Genomic DNA, 23908 nt, shown 5'->3' on the forward strand with positions numbered 1-23908 from the left:
CACATTAAATAAACACAATGATTTGCTCTGCCTCCACTGAAGATAAAGTTAGTCTAATAGCCTAATAACCCACAGGCAGTTTTGATCTTGGCTGTGGCCCTATAGCGATATGCTGTGTCAGACTGAGGCTTATTTAGACTACTGGAAAAATCTCCAGTCCCTGCAGAGCGACTTCCAATACTGCTCAGTAGTCACGATTAGCACAACGACACAAGATCAAATATAGACATTTAAAGGTAATCAAATCATCACAGTGATTATCTGACCGTAAGCTATAGGTAGTCAACTACTGAACTAACAAGCTTCAACTCATTCTCAAAATCAAAATAGTCAGTCATGCATTTCTTCTTCTGTAAAACAGATACTGTAGCAGAAAAAAAAGAGCTTGAGCTTATACTGTGACAAGCAGAGTTATAGATACCTTAAGTTGATAACCTTAATTTGCATTACTCATTATAGGTTTATATAGAGGTTTTACTGTGTTAAAATAACACTTGGCTGTAAAACAGCATGTGCTTAACGTTTATTGTTCTTAAGGGAATCATGCCACTGCTGTGAGGGAATTTCAAATAATGTGCCATAATATTAGTTTCTATTCTGCAGTCAGCCTCAGACGGCTCATCATAGTCGAGGCCGATTCTTTCTTTGCATTATTGTAAACACAGATTTGGAAATAGTGAACAATATATTTCTTAGCCACATCACCATGATGCACTTTCTAAATAAAGCTTAGGCCAATGTGCTGTCTTCACTGAAATAATATCTTCATTCAACAGGTTTTCCATTCTTGTGTAAATGCTATGTAGATTAATTGTGCATTTTCTGATTCCTAATGCAATATACGTAAATGCAAAAACAATGTTTTATGTTACCACTGAATAAAGGTTATGAATGACTAGGAGGGCTCAAGTGTGGTTATAATTTCCTTCAAAAATCCGATTAATTTTTATCTCTCATATATATTATCAGCTCTGTGTGATATTTTGTCTTTATTAACCTGCAGCAGTTCACAGACGACAAAGAGCTTTGCATTACAAAGACTACAGAGCGGACATTGTTTGAAATAGGAGAAACAGATTAGAAGAATGGCGAAGTCGACATTTAGATAGACATCTGAGAAATGTTGTTTCTTCAGAATAAGGAAATCCACTCTGTGATTAGTAGCCTTGGGATGTTACTGTTACAAGGTGCCTCCAAAAGATGCAGTGTTTTTCTGATGTGTTTGATCTTATCAAATACATGTGACCCACAACATTTCAGTGGGGACACAAAGTGATTGCACTTATCATAACAAAGACCCATAAGGTGAATCCAGGTGAGTGGGAGAAAAGAAATGAAGAAGCAAAGCATTTGTTAACCACACAGCCTGTGGGCATGCAGGGTTCCTTTATCAGTTCATCAAAACTGAAGGACTGAAAACAGTGGGCTAATAGTTTATGGTCCCATGATGAACAGTGCAGTGTTACCTCCAATAAGATCCTTATCTGTCTTACAGTACACTTCACCTCATGTTGGAAAGATAGACAAAGAGACATGTTATCTGTTGATGTGACAACACCTCGAAGTTGATTTCCTGCTTCCCCCCGAAGCACTTTGATATAAAGCAATGATATATTTTAGATCTGTGAGACATATGCAGTGTAATATACTATAAACTAAAAAAACTGATGCTTGTAATGAGTAAGTTTGCATCTGTGAAGAATGCTGAATGAATACTTAACAAACACTATTTTATGACTATGTGCTCTCTGTCAATTCACCTTCCCAGCATGCTTCATTTGTAAGACCGTTTCAACAAATAGTTTCCAAAGCATCTTTAATGTGATTACTTTATTTTCATTAATAACTGTAACTCATTACAGTTACCACACTGTTGTAAAGTAATTAATTGCATGTAATTGCATGCAACTCTTATCCGGTTAGACTCAAGATGATATCACCCACGTCAATAAACTACCAGTGTACAAACATGCATGCATATATTTGGCCACAAGAGGGCACTTGTCAGCTCAATGAATGGGCATATCCTACAGCTCATACTTTGTTTGTCTGAAACCACGAAACCTCCCATGATCCCCCCCCTTTTTTTTTCTTTTTTTTTTTTTAGACTTTCATAGTGATATTTTGTAAAGACATTGTGCTATTTTGTGTGAAGACGTGAGATATACAGTATGTTTTTTTTGTCAACAAATAAGGCTGCATGGCATACTTGTGTATAGCAGACGGGGTTTCAATCCTGAAACAAGAGAGGGTGTCTGACTGCTGGAAGGTGTCACATGACTAAACCACCATTTGATTGATTTAGCAGGACAATGTATCTTTATTTATATTTTCTGCCTTAACAAGACAAGATTATAATGCAGCCTACATTGCCATTCTCAGGAGTAACGTGATAGTGGTTTATTCATGACATGGATGCCGCAGATGCATGTGTATCTGAGCCGTTGCTTGCTTTGACAACAGGGACAAAGAAGAAAAATCTAAACGAGTCTCCATAAAAGCAAAATATAAAGCAAAATCAAAACTCCGAGTGAGTGTGCAGGGCAGACACTCTTTAAAGATGCAGTATGGGGTTTTAACTGAAACATGGTAGTAAAAGACTTTTTTTTTTTAAGGTCTCATAGCACTTCCGTGAAAAAGGAAAGATCACTTTCAAATGCCTCTCCTGCAGCAAAAGGACAGCAGGTAAAACATATACACTGATATGTGCAGAGGTCTTTGGTGTCTGATGCTCTGTGTTGCACCACACCGATGCTGAGCCGCCGCTGAAGGTGTCACTGCTCACCGCGCTGCTCGGCGCTGTCCACTGCCCGTGGTGCTGAACCGCAGACGGACAAACACACGGCGCTCTGCTCAGTGTCGCTGCGGGCGCTAAATTCTAATTATACGGTTAAATAGGCCGATTAAATCCACCGTATACACATGACCCACAGTCGTCTCAAATCAACCAGGTGACAGACACCAAATTGGGAAATCAATTTGAACAAGTCTATAGACTGGATGTTTTTGTGGCAAACGGGATTTAGTTCTGGTAATTTGATCGTGATGAAGCCCAGTCTGTCGCTGTGCACGGGTTGTGCCCCAGGCCGGTTACACAACAAGTCTGTAATCGCACAACCGGATGGAAGCAGGACGGATACCGGGACTCAGCTACCGGGGCTGACTCATACCTACAGAGAAAGAGAGATAGATTTCTCTCACTTTAAAATGTTTTGTTGTCATCCGGAAATATTCATCAGGATGCCTTGGGATTCTGGTCATCAGTGCAAACGGACAGTAGAAAAAATAAGGCTGTTTTTGTAGACGGAACATGGCGGAGGCGGTCAACGCTTCTGCGACTGACGGGAGCGACTCGTTTCCCAGCGAGGAATACGAGTGCAAAATATGCTACAACTACTTCGACTTGGATCAACACACTCCCAAGCTGCTGGCCTGTTCCCACACCTTCTGCCAGGAGTGTCTCGACGCTCTGCACTCCCGGGACGGCCGAAGATGGAGAGTGAGTTGCCCTGTGTGTCGCCACCGAACTCCGGTGCCGGAATATCGGATTCACAACCTCCCCGACAACACCGCAGTGACCGAAGCCCTGCCGCTCACAAAGCACGAGTGTATGAATTCAGTAAACACAGAGGACCACACGGGTCCACCCGTCTCTTTAGCAGCCTCCCAGGAGAGCAACGACAGCTGTCAGACTTGCAAACAAGTTGCGTTTACGACGGGCTGTGTGTGCGCCATCTTCTCTTTCCTGTCCATGGTGGTGCTGTTATTTCTGGGCCTCATCTTTGTACATAACTTCAATAACCCTACGTCACCAGTCGGCCCTGTCTGCTTGTTTGTCGCCAGTGTCCTTGCCCTCTTCTCTCTCATTCTCACTTGGTTAATATGCATGTTGAAGTACCGACCTGAAACTGAAGCGAGCAACTTCAGTTCCCTCAATTCTAATATAATGTGATGCTCCGGCTGATACATGAACCTCGCCTGACCAGTAGCTTTAGGCTAATAAAAGGGAAATGTCATTATTTCAGTCTGCTTAGATATCCTTATAGGCTAGATGCCTTTGTCAGTATTAGTGTACATGGATGAACTAACCAATAACATCCCAATGTCCTTTGTGGATAGGTGACATTAACAATGGAGTGGAAACTACAGAGGGGTGACAAATGAAAGGAAAAACCTGAAAAATGAGCGGAGAAACAGAATGACAATAACCCCATCCATGGGGCATGAGTATGAAAATGATGTGAATCATATGCGATGGTCTTTGCAGACACCAACTCTCAACCCAGTTGAACACCTATGGGAGATTATGGACTGATGCCTTAGACAGCGCTCTCCACCACCATCATCAAAACAACAAATGTGGGAATTCTTTTGAAAGAATGGTGTTCATCCCTCGAGTTCTGAGACTCATAGCATTTAAACATGTTCTGGTGGCTCAACACCTTGCTTAGACACTCAGTGTTGGTTTTTCCTTTACTTTGCCACCTTTCTGTAGGTTTATGTAACAATTGAATGTCCGTAGCTTATACTTTAGACTGGGTTCCAAAAGTGTGACCATTCACTTTTACTTTGGTCAATGCAATTTCCGAGAGCCTGTCACACACCAAAGTTCTCGGTATAAACCCTAGTCTTTAGCCCTCCTGGCTTCTGTATAGGCCTTTTTCACAGAAGACATACTGACATGTCACAGTATGAAAAGCACAGGTGTAAATAGTAAAATAAATTGTGGCTGGGTTGCTTAGCTGCTTCAGTTTCAGGGTCCTGGTATTGTGTATGCTGGCTCACTGTCAAACTGTCATGACTTACTGGGACTAGAATAGAACAACACTATTGTTAATGGTATTAGTAACACCTGCCAAAATGTCTGGTGTGAAAAAGGCCTACTGACCTAAACTGATTGTATGAGCGTCATAGCTCAAAAAACTACCACAACTAAATGTAGCCCATAAAACATTCCATGTATATCTACAACATGTAAAGTTATGGTACTACTAAGGTAACTACTATAGAATAAGTTTGGATACAGTATATGTAAAGCTTCAATGCCTCCCCATATTGCTTGATTTTCTTAGAAAATGTACCTTTCATATGCAATTCTTATTATTTTTTTTATTTTCAACCCCCCTGAAGGGACATTGACCTCAAGTTCTGGTTTGAGAAAAATACAAATGTGATTGTGTGTACAGGCATGTCATACTATGACAAATGCTTAAGGCCTAAAATCATTGAAAGAGCACTTTAACTCGGCTTGCTAATGGAAATATTAGAAGCCACAGGCTGGAATAATGGAAAAACGCAGTAGCTCATTACAGTAGTATCCTCCCCTACTGTCCTCCCATCTCTGCTGCAATGAAACTATTCATGACAAATTTCATAAGGTGCTACACTTCGTGTCAAGCTGTTGGTATGTAACTGACTTATTATACTCTTCTTGTGCCGCCACCATCTCAAACAGCATGGCCTATTGTGCCAATGACAGAAACTGTTTACCCCGTAACCACCTCTGTGTTATTACACTGACTCCCCACGGTGGACCAGGTCAGCAGGGGATCCCAGGCCAATGACCCTGAGGGGACATGAGCCTTCACAAGATGAGAAATAACTTTGGGGTAGGGGGCCCAAAATAAGTAGTGTTGTAAAGTAGTGAGACAATGGAAGTGCAGATGACCTCCTAGGGGTCTTAAATCATCTGATGGGCTTAAGTTTGCTTTCCCAAGTCATATAAACTGCAAGAACATATAAACTCCACTAACGACATGGTCCATGCCCAGATCACTCTCAAAGGCGTTAGTACACAGAAGCGTTCAATAAAAGAATGCCATAATTGAATTTTTGTGGATTTGTTTCTTATAAATTAGGCCGCAAATACATATCCCTTCTCACCCATTGTCTCATCCGTTTGAGGAACATACACTTGTTACACAATGTTTGGGTTATTATTATTCACAAAGATGTCTTCATTTGGTTGAGGTATCTGCTGAATCCTAATAACACAGCAGGCATTTATCTCCACTTAGTGTTGTTTTAAGAGGCGACACTGGTCTCAGGAGTTAAAATCCATCTCTTTCAGGTCCCTCAAAGGGACTCCTTCATTTGGTCATCCAGTTGGTGAGTAATGCCACTTAAATGCCACCGTGACAAAAGCTTGGGAAAAAAAAAAAAAGGAGGGGTGGCAGGCTTCCACTGAGAGCCATAGGCAACACTGTGTCTGGGGCAGAGGGCTTCATTTCACAGGGACTGCAGGGCTTAAAATTGAAGATTACTTTGAAATCTGCATCCCCTACCATCAAACTCTCCCGTTATATCCCACCCTCCCTCCTCCCTCCAGCCGTCACTCCCGAAAAATAAAAAGCTGTCGCCACAGAGCAGGGGATGAATTGGGAGCAGATCCTCTTTGATGACAGAGAAGGATCCTTTTGTTCGCTAATCCCCACACAAGCCCTTCCCCCTTCGTCCCTATAAGTCCAACTGGATGTCAAGGGGCTTCATAATCAGCCAGGGGCTCGAAAGTTATTAGTTTACCTGTTCCCTTTTAAAAGTTTTGAATGTAACAGTGATTATAATCACAGCTCTTACAAAAGCATAGATATTTCATTTAAAGTTAGGAATTTTGGTCTTGTCAGCCTTGCTAGAGCAGCAACAACTTACAACATATCATTAAGTCACATGACAGTGGTCAGTGATTGGTATATATGGATCCCAAGGGAACAGCCATTAGCCATTGTGCATGCTGTCAAAAAAGCCAGGGTCACCCAGAAACAGACAGTTCCAGGATACATTTCTTGTCTTCCTGTGTCCTGCCTTTAAGTGTGTGCAAAGTGTGTCTCTGCGTCATTATCAGATTGGACACACGTATTTCACAGAGGAGATGAAAGTGTTCCTTTTGCTCATAACATCTGCCCTCTGATGGTTAGTGTCCCATCAAGATGACCTCAAAGACATAGCCTGAGGAGAGCGATTATCATCACTCTGTACTCACTCTGGCTTCATCGTGTGATCACATGCTTGTGCGTATGTGTGTGCCCAATCGTGGCAGAAAAGGCATGAACTTGTGTGTATGTGTCAACATATTTGTCAGTATAAGTCTGTACAGACATATGGCCTAACAAGCATGCAAACACCCCAAAGACAAGTGAGAAGGGATCAGTGTCCAGGGTCAAAAGGGGTCAAACAGGGCTTACCTAGCCATTTTACTTTCATCATGCTCAAAGAAGAGTCTCCTCTGTCCTGAACACTCACATACAACTACTAGGATCCTCTCTTTGCTGTATGAAAGGGTGCAGTGCAATGCCCTTAATGAAAGAAATGCACACTGACTCCCTCTGGTGTATAAAAGTGAGAATGCAGTAAAGGAAAAATGGACAACACAGTATGCTTACTGTTTAAATTATACAATTATGAAAAATTATTGATTGTATATCAAAAAATCCATCCATATTTTCATATGTTGGTTGCTGTTTAAAATTATTCATTAAAATAAACAGGTTCAGTTATAAAGTAGTGTGATAGGCACTGAAAATAGGAATAGGAAAATCCTGCAGGTCCAAACATACTCTAATATACATTTTCATAGATTCAGTTTATCACTCTGCCCTAAGATTTATTACTGGTGACAGTTATTCTAATCATCATTGCTTCTTGTGTGAAAAGGTTGGGTGGGCATTTATAACAATAAGACATGACAGGTATTGCTTTCTATTTATTTATAAAGCCCTAATGGCATCATACATTAAGTCCTTATGAAACTGGTCCCATAGTCATTATTTGACCTGTTCAAGTGTTCAGCTAATGCTCCCATCTATAAACTCTAATTTTGGGAAAACTGCTTTTAATTTTTGTGCTGCACACATATTTTACAACATTTGGTCAATTTAAAACCAATTTGATCACAGTCTACTCCGCTCTTGAATGTAACTGCTTTTAACTGTGTCCTGCTGCTGTTTGTTTGTTTTGTCATTAATTATTTTTATGTGTATTTATTGTATTTTAAGTGTACTCTCGGCATCACTGAAAATCAGGACATGTCCTTAATAATTCTTCGCTTTAATTAAAAGTTCAAATTAATTTTCTGAGAGATGCCACAACACAACAATGTGCAGTAAACAAAAAGGTATATCAAGGTTCAGTTTATTGGTCAATGTACTGGGAGAGTAATGGTGGGTAAGGTAGTTTTAACACCAACAACCATCCACAGTCATCAGTAGTTTTTGGTAGCCAATTCTTTTTGTGCCATTAAGTGCATCAGCAAACTAGGGAGTCATTAGTGCATCCTGACAAACAAGATCTATTTTCAAAGTTACTGTCATGGGACCAGGCTATATTGATTTTCAACACTAGCACTGTGACTAATCAACACATTGTTGCAAGAGGCTCTATCAGGGATGGTGTCTGTCAGATGATTGCAGTCTAAGGATATTATTTGATGTTTTTGTTTCAGGCAGATTAAATGAAGTCATCGTCCATTGCTGACACGTATAAATGAGAGGGCATAACTGTAGTGGGAGGAAGAAAACAAGGCCAGAAGGGACAAGCTGAGGGAGAAATACAAAGAGCTAAAAGCCAAGGCCAAAAATAGCAGTGAGACAGACAGCTGGGAGGAAGGGACTTTCACCGCTGTCTAAGTCCAGACTTCACCAGAAAATTATCCAGAAACGACTGACAGCAGTGCGGACACTTCTTCAATCCCCTGAATCAGTCACTCTTGTTAAAGACGAGTAAACTGCAACGATTCTAATGATATTTAATTGTAAAAAAGCAAGACAAAACATCTTTATGTCCACCATCATTAGCTACTAGAACATTACTTGTACTAAGTACTTCAAAACAATTTTTATGTGTGTACAAAAGCTATTGCAAACACCAGAAGCTACGGTGTGAGTTGAAGTTAGTTACAACGGAATAAAGATGAGTAAGATGTACATTAGCACCAGATGCTGAAAGTTCAGTTACTCATCTCAATGAAATAAACATAGCCTACCATCTGCTTGAATGTCTTGGTTAAATTTAGGATTATATTGGATTCTGGATGATCTCTTACAGCAGGGGGAGAAAAAATATCATCATGCCAGGTATCATGTCTGGCAGTTGCATTAAAACCATAATTGGAGCTTGCTGTGTCCAAGTAAGTCATGACAGTGTGACAGTAAGCCAGCACGCACAATATGAGAACCTTGAAACTGAAGCAGCTAAAAAGAAAACAGCCACCGCTCCTTTTATTATTTACATCTGTGCTTTTCCTACTGTGACATTTCAGAATGCCTTCTGTGGTAAAGCCCTATGGAAAGTTCAAAAGTTGCATGAAAAATCTTAAGAGGAAAAACCAGGGAGGTTAAATTATAACGACTGATTTCTGTTCCGGGATTTTAAGTAGTATAAACATTTATTTGACATATTTTCAGCAATGAGTTGTGTTTTACATTACATTTGTCATTCCTTGATGTCTTTTCATTCTAATATAGCACTCTATGATTATTGTCATAAATAAGATCCACATTAAAAAAAAAAAAAGTATGCAGGTTAAAATTCAGTCTATTTAAAACACAACGGGGTAAAATTCAGAGTTGTTTCAGATCACTGTGGCTTAGTGAGGTTATATGTATGGTCTATAGAAATGCAAATTCTGCTAGGTAAATTACATATTTTCTTTATTTTTGAAATGATGAGAAATACAATTCCTGCAGCAAACCAACATTAAAAACAAGCCTTCCTTATGGGAGGTTATTTTTTTATTTCATGAACTGAAAAAAGTAATTGTGGTATATGCAAAATTTGGGCAACAGTACTTTTGTAGCCAGTTAAGTATTTTTGTTCTTGATTTAAGAAATAATAATGGTCTACCCAGGGATCTCTGTTGGTGTTCTGTCTGTGAGGGTCATTCAAAAAAGCTTCATCATGTCATGGATTTTGAGGTCCGCTTTGGATCATTGTCCTGTTGTAGAAGCCAGCCTTTTGTCATGACATTTGTATCCAGAATTTGCTGGTATCTAGTGGAATCAATCAATTCTTCCCTGCTTGCAATGTTCCCTGTGCCACTGGCTCCTTCACAAACCCAAAGCAGAACATTTCCATCCTTGTGCTTCAGTTGGCATAGGTTGAGCTAACTTTGTAGAGTGCCCAAACTTTTGCACATGCCTCAATTCCATTAGTTTCATGAATAAAAACTAAATAGTGCATTAACATGAAGAAAGGCTTATTTTAGCTCTGTTTGCTGCAGGAATATAGACTAGTCCATAGATCAGTGGGTCCCAACCTGTAGGCCGGGGCCCACTGGTGGCCAGCAAAGGTACTGCAAGGGGGCTTACAAATGATTTGCAAAATATTACAATTTTGGTGAAAAGATGCAACTATAAAAAAATTTAAATATGAAAAGCTTTTTTTTTTAATGTTTTAAAAAGAAATTATCTTTAAAAACATTAAGAAACTCCTTTCACTGTTTTTTTTTTTTTTCTTGTATTAAGGTCTATCACTGTGATAAGCCAATGATAGGAACTTTTAAGTTGTCGCCGGCCGGACCACTTTGCCGCCGGACCACATTGCACACTTGTTTACTATCAGTCTGATTGCGCGCCAAAAGCTTACATGGCAAAACCGGAATATCAAAATGGATAGCTGGTTGGCAACAGGAAGAGTTGAAATTAAAGAGAGTCGAGAGAGATGGTGAATCGACAAGTGAACTCTCCCTTGTCAAACTAAAAAGAAAATTGAGCGTGCTTTGTGTTCAATCCTGAATATTTGGTCGTTGTCATTTATTAAAAAGCGCTTTCAGAACACCTTTTTCAGGACATTTGCCTCCATATTGTTATGGGTTCAGTGTGGGCCAACACACTGAACAACACAATGGGCCAACATTTTTGACATTTTCAAGTGGACTGTGAGTTGAAAAAGGTTGGGAACCACTGCCATAGAGGAAATTTGGTTTTGGTGACTCATTATTCTAGTAACACTCTAATACCATGTTTCATAGAGGAGACGTGCGTAGGAGGGGCATCCACTGGTGACTGCACACAGAGCCTGGAGTCTGTCCTACACACACAGATGAATTACACTTAATTATTTTGCATATTTAGTACGTTATGCAGTTATTTGCAAATGGGTTTCAGTTTTAGTTCTCTCCTCACAATATGTCTCTCTCTTTTCATCTAGTTAACTCACTTGTTCGCTCTTTTTTGTAAAATGTGGTATATTTTCAATAACACTGTATTAAAAAGAGACACGTGTTTAGCAAACCTGGTCGGCAGGTGAAGTGATGGTCGGCCCATTCAAATAGACCGGCAGCCCGGGTCACTCCGCCTCATTGTGTCGGTGACTGATTGCTAACTGGCGCCCCAGACATTTGTGACCGCGAGTAACCCCACTGACGTCCCCGCTGCCCCTAGCACGCGCCACCTCTAGCGCTCCAATCGCTAACAGAGAAATGTCGTGACGTCATATAGCTACTTCCGGGCTGGCAGCACTGGCCCGGCGATGCTCAGATTTACAGTTTTATTCAATTTTTGTTTCTTTTTATGACAGACTTACGGGTGCGATTTATAACCAAATACACTGCGTTGAAAGATTACATCACTATATATATTAATGTCAGAGCTTTGGTCACAAGGATAAATACATTTGTTCCAGTCCAGCAGCGGCTCAGGCGTAGCGGTTGAGAAAAGAGGTGAGAGAATGTGTTGCTGTGTGAACGCTTTGCAGATGTTGATGAGAGGGGCTGATTGTTAACAACCGGCTAGCTCAACAGCACGCCACGTCGCCTTTAATATGCCACACGTGTGTTGAAACGACGCGTGTGCCACAGTTTTATTTATAAGCGAGTTTTGACCAAGAAACCGATTTTACTACATCAGTAGTAGCAGCTCAGCAACAGCTGCAGTGGTTAGCTGAAGCGCTAAATACTAGCTTCCCTTATTTGCTAGCTGCTAGCGCGTCTTTGAGCTGTCCGCTAGCTGCTAATCTTGATGCTGCTTCGCTTGCCTTTTTTGTAGCTTTAGACGCTGTGGAGTGAAAACTGTCTTGTTATTAGCTTGTTATGATTAAAATTATGAGCTAGACTCTGATTGCGTCACACATGATTATATCAAGGCTATCACATGAGAACAGGGTATCATTACAATGTATTGTGATCTTATCTAACCCTGATAGCCATTATCTATGATAAGGACACACAAATCAAAACTTTAGAGATACACAGATAAATAAGTTAACGCATACAAATAAGTTAATAGATTCAGCATTTGGTAAATTGAAATATAAGGTGATCGGATTCTTATTATCTATGTTAATAATAAGATGGAGAAAATGCTAAAGATATGATCACCAGATTCAAGTCATGTAGCTACTTAGGCATTATGCTAGTGTCCCAATGCTCTCTCAGATACTAGAACGGAAGATACAATATATTCATTACTAATTTGTAGCAAGATAAAAATAAAAAGACATGGATTGTTGAAGATGTGGTGCTCATTGAAATCTTAGCCTGTGGTGTTTATTTCTAAGTATGTTGGCTCAAGTCACCGTCCTTGAGTTTAACCAATAACCCATTAAACTTGCTTATTGGAACTTATTGCTGTAGGTTATACAAACTGCAGAGAGCACAGCTTTCTCTGGTGTTGAACACGTGTTAATGTGTGCATTTGTTTAATACTGATGTTATCACAATAAGCATGTGAGTCTGCTGTCAGCTTTGTGCCATGACAAATCTACATGGGCAGTTGGAGTTAGAATTATAGCTAATTTCTTTTATATTAACTTTTTTTTGTCATTTTTGATTCTGTTTCACATAGTTGTTGAAACAATAACTAGGAGTGGGTGCTTTAAGACTTTATACAAAGCAAAGTACAGAATGACTGAACCTGTATTACAAGTGTGAAACCAAGATGGAGTATTTACCCCCCTAACTATGTCTGTGCAACTTCTTTGTGTGATTGCTCTGCACAAATGCAGTCCGTTGGTTGTGGTATGTGACTTGCTGCAAAACAGGTTCGTACATTACATTTGAGGTGGGATTGGTTCATGCAACGTGTCTTTAAATTAATTCTTGAGAGCATGTGCAGCTGCTGTTTGGGTTGGAGCTGAGTCAGTGTGCATCTGCATGAAACCCTTCACTAAATTTACATAGAAAAGAGAAACATCAAATTGACTTTCTTTGACCAAGAGCATTCTATACATTTACAGTTTGATTATAAATGTGGGCAGAAGGGCTGTGTGGTTATTTGGAAGTGACTGTCTTTTTTAGTCCTGAGGCTACAAGTCATGTGGTGCACATTGACGTATCCAGATGAGGAATTCTGGAGCAAGTGCACATGCAAACACATAATACACATGCTTTGAATTTATAATGAACTCCATTCAATGAGAGGCAATCATCTATTGTTGTGTAGAAACAAATACAGTGACAGAGCCACACAATGACTTCACTGGAGCACAGGAGTGTGGTGCAGTGCAGGTTAGCCTGGTTGCCCCTCACACTCACTGAGGACTCACACTCTAACTGAAGTTAAATTTCTGTGCACACATGCCTCTGTTTAGCATAGGATTATAGCAAGATAGAAGGAAACTTTGTTTACCTAAATTAGACCTACCTTAAATTTTCTTGAATGTGCTGTTAAACGTAGAATTAGTGAGTAATATTTAGGCTGTTTCTTGTAGTTTGTGTTTGCATATGGCCAGCTGCTGCCCAGCTCATCACTCAGTGTTAGATTCTTCTCACTACTGTTACTTTAGCCAGCCAGGTTGTGCTAACCTCCCACGTGACCTCAGGCCCTCTCCTTCTAAGCTGCAGAATGAGTCACTGGTGCTACTTCTAGCATGTTCAGGCTCAGTGGGTACAGGGCTACACTGCAACTTACACTCTGGCCCTAAGGATACACTAGAAATAGCTGAGCTCTCTGGGAGACGGTCTGAGTTGATCCAAAGGTTTTTGTAGTGAGCAGTAATGAGGAGGGCACATGGCATAATCCTGCAAACCTTATTATACTGCGAGGCACTGTCACAAACCTGTGGTGAGGCATAGAGAATTTCAGAAGATTAGAGAAGTAATGTTTTCTTGGTTTAAATGCAACCACTGCTTTATTCAGGTACATGTACTAGGAACTTAAAAATAATCTTAAATTTCTTCTATAAATTGTATAAAAATGACAAATGCTTGGATGATGGTAAGTGTTGTAGCGTCATGCCAAGACTGACCTCCACGCAGCGGGGCCAGCAGATCTGGTATCTAGATAAATAGTGCTGACTGAGAACCAGCCTAAGAATAAGCAGAGATGGTCATGTAAGCAAAGATTCATTTACCAGGTGGTGGTTGCTCAAATTTGCTGCTGCTCAATATTTCCAAATGTGCTCATACGTCTATATTCCAAACTATACTTCTAAGATTTCACGTTGTGTCTCTGTGTTGCAGGTCTTGTTGACTTGCCGCACACAAGAACCCCCACCTGCAACCATCACCCTCAGCAGCAAATCAAAATACTTCCGAGTGCAGTGACAAGTGCAGAGTATCGTTGCTCTTCTGGTTTGATTCACCTACAGTGCTGACTTTATCCTTAAAGATGAAGTTGAAGGAGGACATGAACCCCCTGCTGTTGCAGGTTTTCCGCTCTGTGGTCTGGGTCTACTCTGTCATCACCTTCATACCTTGGTACTTCTTCTCTGGAGCTGGCATCAATTTGGAACGGGCTCGCCGGATCAAGGCGCGCTCAATTAGCAGGCACCCGGCAGGGCCTTACAGGGCCATCAACAGCCAAGAGAAGCTGGTTGCATGGCTGCACCCTGGGGTGGACACCCTGGACAAAATGTTTGAACACGCTGCTAGCAGGTTTCCACAGAGAGACTGTCTTGGCACCAGGGAGGTGCTCAGTGAGGAGGATGAGCTCCAGCCTAACGGGAAGGTCTTCAAAAAGGTGAGAGCCACTGAACTGTCCTTGGTGCTCTTGCACACTCGTAACAGATTGTTTCATTATTCTGTGAAATGTTTGGTCTGTTGTCAGGAGCAAGACAGTAGTAAAGTCAGTGATCGTTACAGCTCATCACATTTGAGGTTTGTAAAAGTGTCGAGTTGAAGCTGTGGTGCTACAGGAAGTTTGTTAGTGTCTATGAGGCTGACAGCACAGCCTGCCACTGTGCACAGTGTGAGCGGTGTGGGTGGAAAAGCAGCAGTGTTACGGCTCCTTTGTCTCACACCTGAGAAACCTCCTCATTAACAGCAAAATAGCCACAAAAGCCCAGCAGATGGCGCTAACTGACTGTGTATGAGGGATGATGTTGCATGACTTGTAACAACGCGGACCTCTTTAAGATTCAACAAATTGACAGCTTAGATTATTGCCTGCTCACATGCCGTTCTGTGTTACCCTTTTTATATTGTAATGCAAAGCAGTGCATGTATTAATTACAGCAACATCTGGAATCGTTTAAACACTGTTCATGTTTATTTATAAAAATGCTCCTCAAAAGATGGGCTATAGGCACAAACAGCAATTTTCATGTTGTATGGTGTGGAGGAATATTTGAACATACCTTTTACATGTTGTGTGTAGGTAATTCTGGGGAACTACAACTGGCTGTCATACGAGGAAGCATACCAGGCAGCAAAGTGTTTTGGCAGTGGTCTTGCAGCCCTCGGCCAGAGGCCTCAGTGTAACATCGCCATCTTCTGTGAGACCAGAGCAGAGTGGATCGTCGCAGCACAAGCTTGCTTCATGTACAATTTCCCACGTGAGTCCCAGAATAACAAAACATGTATATTCAGACATTCTTGGACCTAGATTGAAGCGCTTCAGCTGACTGCCCAACTTAACTGGGTTTGAATTTGACAGTTGTGACCCTGTATGCCACTCTTGGACCCACGGCCATCGCCCATGGCCTGAACGAGACAGAGGTCACACACATCATCACAAGCAAAGACCTGCTTCATAGCCGGCTTAAGGTACCTGCTTTACTGTCATCATCAAGACTCTGCACTTTGAATACACTCATATGCCCTTGAGTGATTCATTAAGAACCTCAGTTCTGTTTGCATAGCTAATTTTTCCTCTTACCCACCCTCCTCCTCCACTCGGACCTACATCCAACCCCATGCTCCAGGCCATACTGTGTGATGTGCCCAGACTGCAATATGTCATTGTAGTTGACAGTAAACCCACAAGCTGGCCAGACATCCCCAGAGGCATCATGATCTACAACATGGACGCTGTGAAGGACATGGGATCCAAGCCTGACAATAGTGAGTATTCGTGCAATGTGATTAAAAAGGTTTCTAATTTTGTCGCGGAAATGGAAGTGCTCTGATGGAGGCTTAGTACAAAGCCAACACCCTGCTGTCTAATTGGAGTGATGTGCTGTGTATGACAGTCAGCGAGAGGTCAGATCAGCACTTGCCAAACGCCCAGTGCTATGATGACGTTGGTCGACTTTTAAGGAAAATGAGGAGGAGCAGAAATTGTGTTGTGTGTGTGTTCGAGTTTCACTTAAGCCACGTTTTTACTTTTCCTCTTATTTGATAAAGAAAACAAATGTGGAATATTCTTAAATCTTGTATACAATATACACATTTCTAAAATAATTTTATCCAAAGTTCCTCGACTATCACATAAAAAAACCATGACTTTCAATGACTATAACTTTTCTTCAAACCCTCAGATAGCCAAAGCCCTCAGTCACAACTTGTTTGATGATCAGTCAAGCAAAACAAGCATTTTGGTCTTTACTTCCTGATATTGTATAAACTAAATAATTGATTTGCAGAAAATATTATAATATAATATTATATATATAATAACTGATAATGAAATCATTCATTAGTTGAAGCCCTAAAAAAATATCAATATATTCGTCATAACAACTTTTTATTACAACTTAAAAAAAATGTTTGTATCGGCATGTGATGCATTTCCTCTCTGACCGCCATCCCTCTTGACTTCTGTCTCTACAGTAGCGGTTGACCGCAGACAGCCATTGTCCTCGGACATCGCCGTCATCATGTACACAAGCGGCTCCACAGGCATCCCCAAGGGTGTCATGATCTCCCATGGCAACATCATGGCTGGCATTACTGGCATGGCTGAGCGAATCCCTAACCTCAAGTACGCCTGTGTCAGATTCACTTCTATTTCTCTAACACCTCTTTATAGATTCTGCAACTCTCTGAATCTAGGAACTATTCACAACCTCTGAAACACATACACGATCAAATCTTTCCTCGCACACTCTCTTACCCTTTGTACTCTCTTTGCATCACACCTCACTATGTTTTCGTCTGTGTTTTTATAGTGGAAATTAACCTGCTGTTATTTCTGTGCTGGCAGTGAGACAGACACCTACATTGGCTACCTGCCGTTGGCCCACGTTTTAGAGCTCAGCGCTGAACTGGTGTGCATCTCTCATGGCTGTCGCATCGGCTACTCCTCCCCTCAGACTTTAGCCGACCAGGTCAGTGTAACACACACACACACACACTGCTGTAGCTCCTCACAAAACATCCCTGGAATTTCTTTTTCTTAAAGATCTCACCTGACTTCTATTCTATTATTTTACAGACTCCCCATTAAATTCATAATCCATTCAAGATGCTTAGGGTTAATTTAAAGCTCTGCATGGTCAAGCAGTGGCCTACATTGTCTACTGCGGCCAATCAGCAAGCGCTGACCAATTGTCTTGTTTCTTTTTCACAGTCCACCAAGATAAAGAAGGGCAGTAAAGGGGATACAAGCGTGCTGAAACCTACTCTCATGGCTGCCGTACCAGTAAGTCTTATCACTGCACACAGTCACTCTGTTCAATCTAACTAACATTATTTATCATACTAAGGTCACACCTTGAAATAAAGTCAACAAATGAATGCCTGGGCAGAGTACAGGCATGAAATGTTCCAAGTGTTAACTGGGAGTTTTCCCGTCTGGTGTGTGCAGGAGATCATGGATCGAATCTACAAGAATGTGATGACCAAAGTGGAGGAGATGAGCAGGTTCCAGAAGACGCTCTTTGTGTTGGCTTACAACTACAAGATGGAGCAGATCTCCAAGGGCTACAGCACGCCGCTCTGCGACAGGTAGCACACATACTGTACTCCTGCACACAAGAATCCTCACCAAAGCCCCTTTAGTTGACATTTAATTCCCTCTGTGATACATGAGTAAATATTAACCTCTGCTCCTACATGGTTAATCATAACCTAGTGCAAATTCTTCATCTAACCTTTGTTAACAATGAGCCACTACAAAAGATGTAGGGGATTTATTTTCGAGCATATGTGAATCATTGCATACTATTGATCTACTATTTTGATCTCAATCTGTTGTTGTTGGAGTCTCCTCCACCTCTCAGTCATCATTTTCATGCTGTGTTGGGTTTTTTTTTCCCTCCCTCTCCGCCCCCACAGTCTGGTGTTCAAACGGGTGCGTGCGCTCTTGGGAGGAAACACACGCGTGCTGCTTTCTGGCGGAGCTCCACTCTCGGCTGCCACACAGCGCTTCATGAACATCTGTCTGTGCTGCCCTGTGGGGCAGGGCTACGGCTTGACGGAAACCTGTGGAGCTGGCACCATCAGTGAGAGTAAGATGGGAAAATGTGAAAGAGTGGTTGTTTAGCTGGCCTTTAGGGAAATTAAGAGAGGAGCAAATAAAAATACAGAAGAGAATTTGATTCGTAAGAGTTACCTACATTCTAGTCTTGGTGTTTTTCAGTTTGGGACTACAGCACAGGACGCGTTGGTGCTCCACTGGTTTGTTCAGAGGTCACACTAAAGGACTGGGAGGAGGGTGAGTCAAATCGCACCAACCCAACTAAAAAGCAACAAACGTGCTGATATTTTCTTTCTAATCAAGTTTGTTGTCCTCCAGGTGGTTACTACAGCACAGACAAGCCCAACCCTCGAGGTGAAATTTTGATCGGTGGGCCCAATGTAACAATGGGTTATTACAAGAATGAAGTCAAGAACCGCGAGGACTTTTTTGTGGATGAGAACGGCCAAAGATGGTTCTGTACTGGAGACATTGGAGAGTTTCACTCCGACGGATGCCTCAAGATCATCGGTGAGAAATCCACGAACTAGTGCATGTTGTATGTATGTTATGGATACTTGTTAGGATTGTGACTCGCTTACCGTCTCCTCCTACAGACCGTAAGAAGGACCTGGTGAAATTGCAGGCAGGAGAGTACGTCTCTCTGGGAAAAGTGGAAGCTGTTCTGAAGAACTGCCCTCTCATTGACAACATCTGTGCCTACGCCAACAGGTAAACGTCCTTAATCTGTTTCTTCCAGACTTTTCACTTCAATTCAATGTCCTTTTCAAAAGCAGACGCACCAAGCATAAACATTTGAGCTTCTTCTGTCTCATCCTCTTGGTCTCTGGTGATAACTTGATTTCTTTCTCCCTAATGGTGAAAAAACTTAACTTTGTGGACTCTTTTCTACTTGTTTTTCAGCGACCAGTCATATGTGATCAGCTTTGTGGTGCCTAACCACAAGCAGCTAATGGCACTGGCAGAGCAGATGCAGGTGAGGGGCACATGGGAGGAGATCTGCAACAACTCCCAGATGGAGAAAGAGGTCCTCTGCATCATTACTGAGGCTGCTATCTCAGGTAGAAAAAAAAAATCCTTTCAGCCACCTGCAATTATATGAGTTCACAGAAAATGTCTCAACAGTTGATGCAAGCATTCGTACTCTGTCACATTTTCACTTCACATTTGTCGCGACATTGTCTCCTGCTTTGTGCCAGAGTTTGCACTAGTATCACTCTGACTTGTGATTTTTTTTTTTTTTCTCTCCCCCAACCAGCGAAACTGGAGAGATTTGAGATTCCCAAAAAGATCCGACTGAGTTCTGAGCCGTGGACACCAGAGACTGGCTTGGTCACTGACGCATTCAAACTGAAACGAAAGGAGCTCAAAACACACTACCAGGAGGACATTGAGCGAATGTATGGTGGAAAATAACACAGACACACTCCAAACAACACACAAACACATACACGTATATACTTGCACACATACAGAAGGAGCTCAGAAGCCACTACCAGGACAACTTGGAGAGGAGCTATATTATAGATACAGGTAGCGCACACACACACACACACACACACACACACACACATTAATGCAGACACATAAAGCGTCTCATAAACCTCCTCCTCGGCTTCCCTGTGACCAGCTTCGATCAAAGGAGGGGAAATAACTCTTGAATCCAGCTGAATGCTCTCTGTCAAGACCAAAAGGCAGAAGGTCCCTCACAGACAACAGAACCAGCCGGACGCGGTGCGACGCACTACTCGCTCCTCTCTGATGGATTTTTAGCCCTTGGAGTTGCTATGACGACTGAGGCAGCACATGAAGTCGGACGCCTGCATGACTCGAAGCGAAACAAATGTCAGGCTAGACGAATCTGGATCGATGTCAGCGCAACCCCTCCCCCCCCCCTCTCTGTTGCTTCTCTTCCTCTTCCCCTGCTCTCTGGAGCCTTCCACCAGTTCAGCATGGTCGTGGACTTGCAGTGCAGATACCTGGCAGGGAAATTGGGGTAGCATGAGTCTGATAGAGGGATCCCTCCTGGGCTTTAAGTAACTTTCAGGTTGGAATCTATGCAGGGATCTCTTATCTTTCTTTTTTTTTTTTTTTGTATGTGTCGCTATGTTTCCTTCATGTTTGGTTCGTCAGCTTTGAAACCCATTTTGATGAGTATTTTTTTGTGTGTGAGGAATCTGTTGTAAAGCCGTGAGAGATTGAGCGTTAAGATGTTTCAAAATACTTTTTCTTATTGTTATGGGTGTATTATTCTGAGGGTTTGTTTTTCTCACTCCTCTTGTTTTTTATTATCATTTTGTTTATGTTTATACTTTAATGAGCTTCGTTTACAAGCTTTTTTTTTGTCTTTTTCTCCCATTATTTGCCTGTGTCCCAAAGTTTGTATATTCGAGTGTGTGTTTACTGACTTGACTAGTAGAAGCGATCCAGTCTTCAGTCCCTTCTGCTCTCGGCCTTTGCAGCAGGGGTCAGACATCAATAGTAAAAGGCATCCATTGGGACTTTTTCCATCCCTGCTCTTTGCCCCTAGTTTCATTTTTCTCCATATCTGAGCAGTCCCCTGGATGCCTCCCAACCTGTGTCTTATTGGCTATTTTGTTGGCATCATTCACATACAGTAGCCCTGCCGCCTCAGCCACATATTCCGCCAGTCATGACCAATGCACCGTATGGATGTCTCCAAGGGAACTTAGCCTACCATAGAGAAATAGTTACACTAGTTAGCCTGTCATTGGTTGCTCCCCTGGTTACTTTTTTTTTTTTTTTTGCAACTACATGTTATCCTTTTTGCCATAGGTCTAGTTACTGTTCCTTTTATCTTTTATACTTCTGAATATGAATTATAAAATGAATGTGCAATATTTATACACAAATTTTAGAGTAGTGTGTGTAGGAAGGATAGAAACGCACAGACAGCAGCCCCTCAATAATGTCTGAATGTTTAGGCCTGTTACTCTCCACTTCAGTGCATAATGGAAGGCCTGAAGGCAAACAACCATAGGAACTAAAGAAGAGACTGGTAGAGACACTGATAGGGAAGTCTAGATGTAGCCCATTTAAACGTACTGTGCTGAACTATGTATTGTTCCTTAACGAGACTGTAAAGTGAGGATTTAATATTTGGCATTGTAGAAATCGCATGATGAAAAGTGTGCAACTGTACCAAAGCACCTGAATATATATCTGGGAGAAGTGAGAGAATCGCACTCCAGTCAAACAACTTAAGGAATTCCATATGCATACACTCCTTATTTAATTGTGAGTATATAGAATTACGCTGACGTGACTTCACAGAGTGCAAATAACATTTCTGTTTCTCCAAATTGGTTTATGTGTATGATACTGTATGTGCAATGTATATATATATAAAAAAAAAAAAAGGGGTCTACACGTCTTGGATTCTGTTAACTGCCATTTATTTGAACTCATGTATAACATACATTAATTACTGTAGATTTTCAGATTGGTGGTTATACTCTCTGAGTGGCATCAGTACGAGCGACACTCCTGCTTCAGTATTTCTTTCTCCTCTTTAGGTTTATGGACAGAAGATTAAACAGTGTTTGGTCAGTGGTCCTTCATATAGGGCGCCATCTTCCTTTCAGCCGCCTTCTCTGAATGCAAACCCTGCTTTGCTTGTATTGAAGACATATAGCATTAACAAAGGTACAGTCAGGTACTCTAACAGCCTCTCCTTATCAGATGTCTACTAGCTTAATACAGAAGGGTTGTCTTAGCATGTAGAAATTTGACAATACTATCATGACCTTTCTGTTTTGTTTTTGTTTTTTTGTCTTTTTTTTAAATAACATTTCTCTCTCCTGACATTTCAGTGAAAAGTCAGTAGATTACTGTGCTGTTTGCTGCTTTTCCTCTGCCTGGCAAGAGGTGGCTAGTTGCCTTCTGACACACATGAGCTGTCTTCAGGGGTCTTAAGAATGTGAAGCACTCCCCGCGTTCTGTTGATAGCGCACATGCCGTGTCCTATACTAATAACATCCATTTGAACTAACGGCAAGGCAAAGACAGTGGGTGGTGCAAAGATGAACTTCACTGCTCCTGTTGTTTTCACTTGCAATGTAAATACGGTGAGAGGGGAGGGGGATCAATGATCAAACTTCATTAAAGCTACCAATAATTGTACAGGTGTAAAGCCTCCTGTTAACATATTTAATAATCTTTGTTACTGACCAGTTTTTTGGGGTCTCCTCCTTGTTTTGTGCGGTTAAGTGGCCCCAGTGAGCCGGGCTGTTGCAAGTGTCTCCTTCCTTATTTATTTGTGATTTGGCCTTGGGAATTATGTAATGAAATAAAAAATAAAAAAAGTTTGTGTTGTAATTACTGTTGGTCTTTGTGAATGTGTCGAACACCTGAACACAATCTGTGAGGCATAACTGGTTAGATCAGCGGCTTGATTCGTATCATCATGAAACCATAGTTTCTATGGCAACGAAGGACAGTGTGTCTGTGTGCGTGAGTGAATGTGGTTTGTGGTGGCAAACAGAACATGCAGTCCTGGGAGTCAACCTTCAATCAGAGCTAGTAAACAAAGGATTTTTTTTTCCCTTTCAGACAGAGTCATAGATTTTGAATCACAGACCTGTGAAATCATTCAGTTTATTAAAGCTTGTCCTCCTGTACATGTACACCTGCTCTCCTGCTGCCATATGGATTTCACAAAGACTGGGCTCAGCAGTTTGGCACAACATCCAGTAACCGCTTCATTGAGGATAACAAACCTGATCCTACACCAATGTTTGGCTGGAAGTAATAATTACTGTCATTAATCAAATGTCGATTAAAGAAAATAGTGAAATGCTCGTCACAGTTTCCCGGAGCTCAGTTGGCATATTTATCTCAACAATTCAAAACCCAAATATAATATATTTATTTTACTACCACAGAAAACTGAGAAACCCATAAAAATTCATATTTGAGAAGCTGTAACTATAAACTAATCATTTAATTAGATAATAGTTTTATCTCTAATCCGCAGTTCTTTAGAGGATGCACTTCAGGCAAATTGATCAGGCTATTATTTCATACTTCCTGTAGAAACAACAGAAGCCTGCTACTGTCTTTGTTTCCACAGTGATTCGTTTGATTTGTGTCTTAATCTGATTCACAGCTTTGAGGTTTGAGGCTGTAAAAGGTTTGATTAGTCAGTCACAAGTTAAACAATGAATACAAATTAAAATTACATTGCAATTAATCCAAATGAGACTATACGTAAAGTTCACTGTGTCAAATCAATTCTGTAATATAATACACATCAGAATGAAATCAGAGCTCAGCACTGAGCTTTTGATGTAGTGTCACACGTGTTGCTTCGTTTACAGCTACGAGCCCCTCATGAAAAAGCAATCTGACAGAACATGGGTGGTTAAAATTCTGCTTCT

The 23908-nt window shown here is 41.3% G+C and overlaps 2 protein-coding genes across 2 annotated transcripts; both read left to right on the forward strand.

Moving 5' to 3' along the window:
- The first annotated feature begins 1329 nt into the window (after nucleotides 1-1329).
- Nucleotides 1330-5829, forward strand: LOC130179537 (E3 ubiquitin-protein ligase RNF186-like). The gene has a single exon (XM_056392574.1). The coding sequence runs from the start codon at nucleotides 3311-3313 to the stop codon at nucleotides 3950-3952; it is 642 nt and encodes a 213-aa protein (XP_056248549.1). The 5' UTR covers nucleotides 1330-3310; the 3' UTR covers nucleotides 3953-5829.
- A 5608-nt stretch (nucleotides 5830-11437) lies between these two features.
- Nucleotides 11438-22868, forward strand: acsl3b (acyl-CoA synthetase long chain family member 3b). Its single transcript, XM_056392271.1, has 15 exons — nucleotides 11438-11653; nucleotides 14393-14891; nucleotides 15528-15705; nucleotides 15807-15916; nucleotides 16075-16213; nucleotides 16922-17072; nucleotides 17295-17418; nucleotides 17661-17732; nucleotides 17898-18037; nucleotides 18368-18540; nucleotides 18672-18746; nucleotides 18828-19019; nucleotides 19106-19220; nucleotides 19413-19570; nucleotides 19768-22868. The coding sequence occupies exons 2-15, from the start codon at nucleotides 14541-14543 to the stop codon at nucleotides 19923-19925; spliced, it is 2136 nt and encodes a 711-aa protein (XP_056248246.1). The 5' UTR covers nucleotides 11438-11653; nucleotides 14393-14540; the 3' UTR covers nucleotides 19926-22868.
- Nucleotides 22869-23908: the final 1040 nt, after the last annotated feature.

The sequence above is a fragment of the Seriola aureovittata genome, chromosome 12 (assembly GCF_021018895.1).
Source record: "Seriola aureovittata isolate HTS-2021-v1 ecotype China chromosome 12, ASM2101889v1, whole genome shotgun sequence".
Taxonomy (NCBI): Eukaryota; Metazoa; Chordata; class Actinopteri; order Carangiformes; family Carangidae; genus Seriola; species Seriola aureovittata.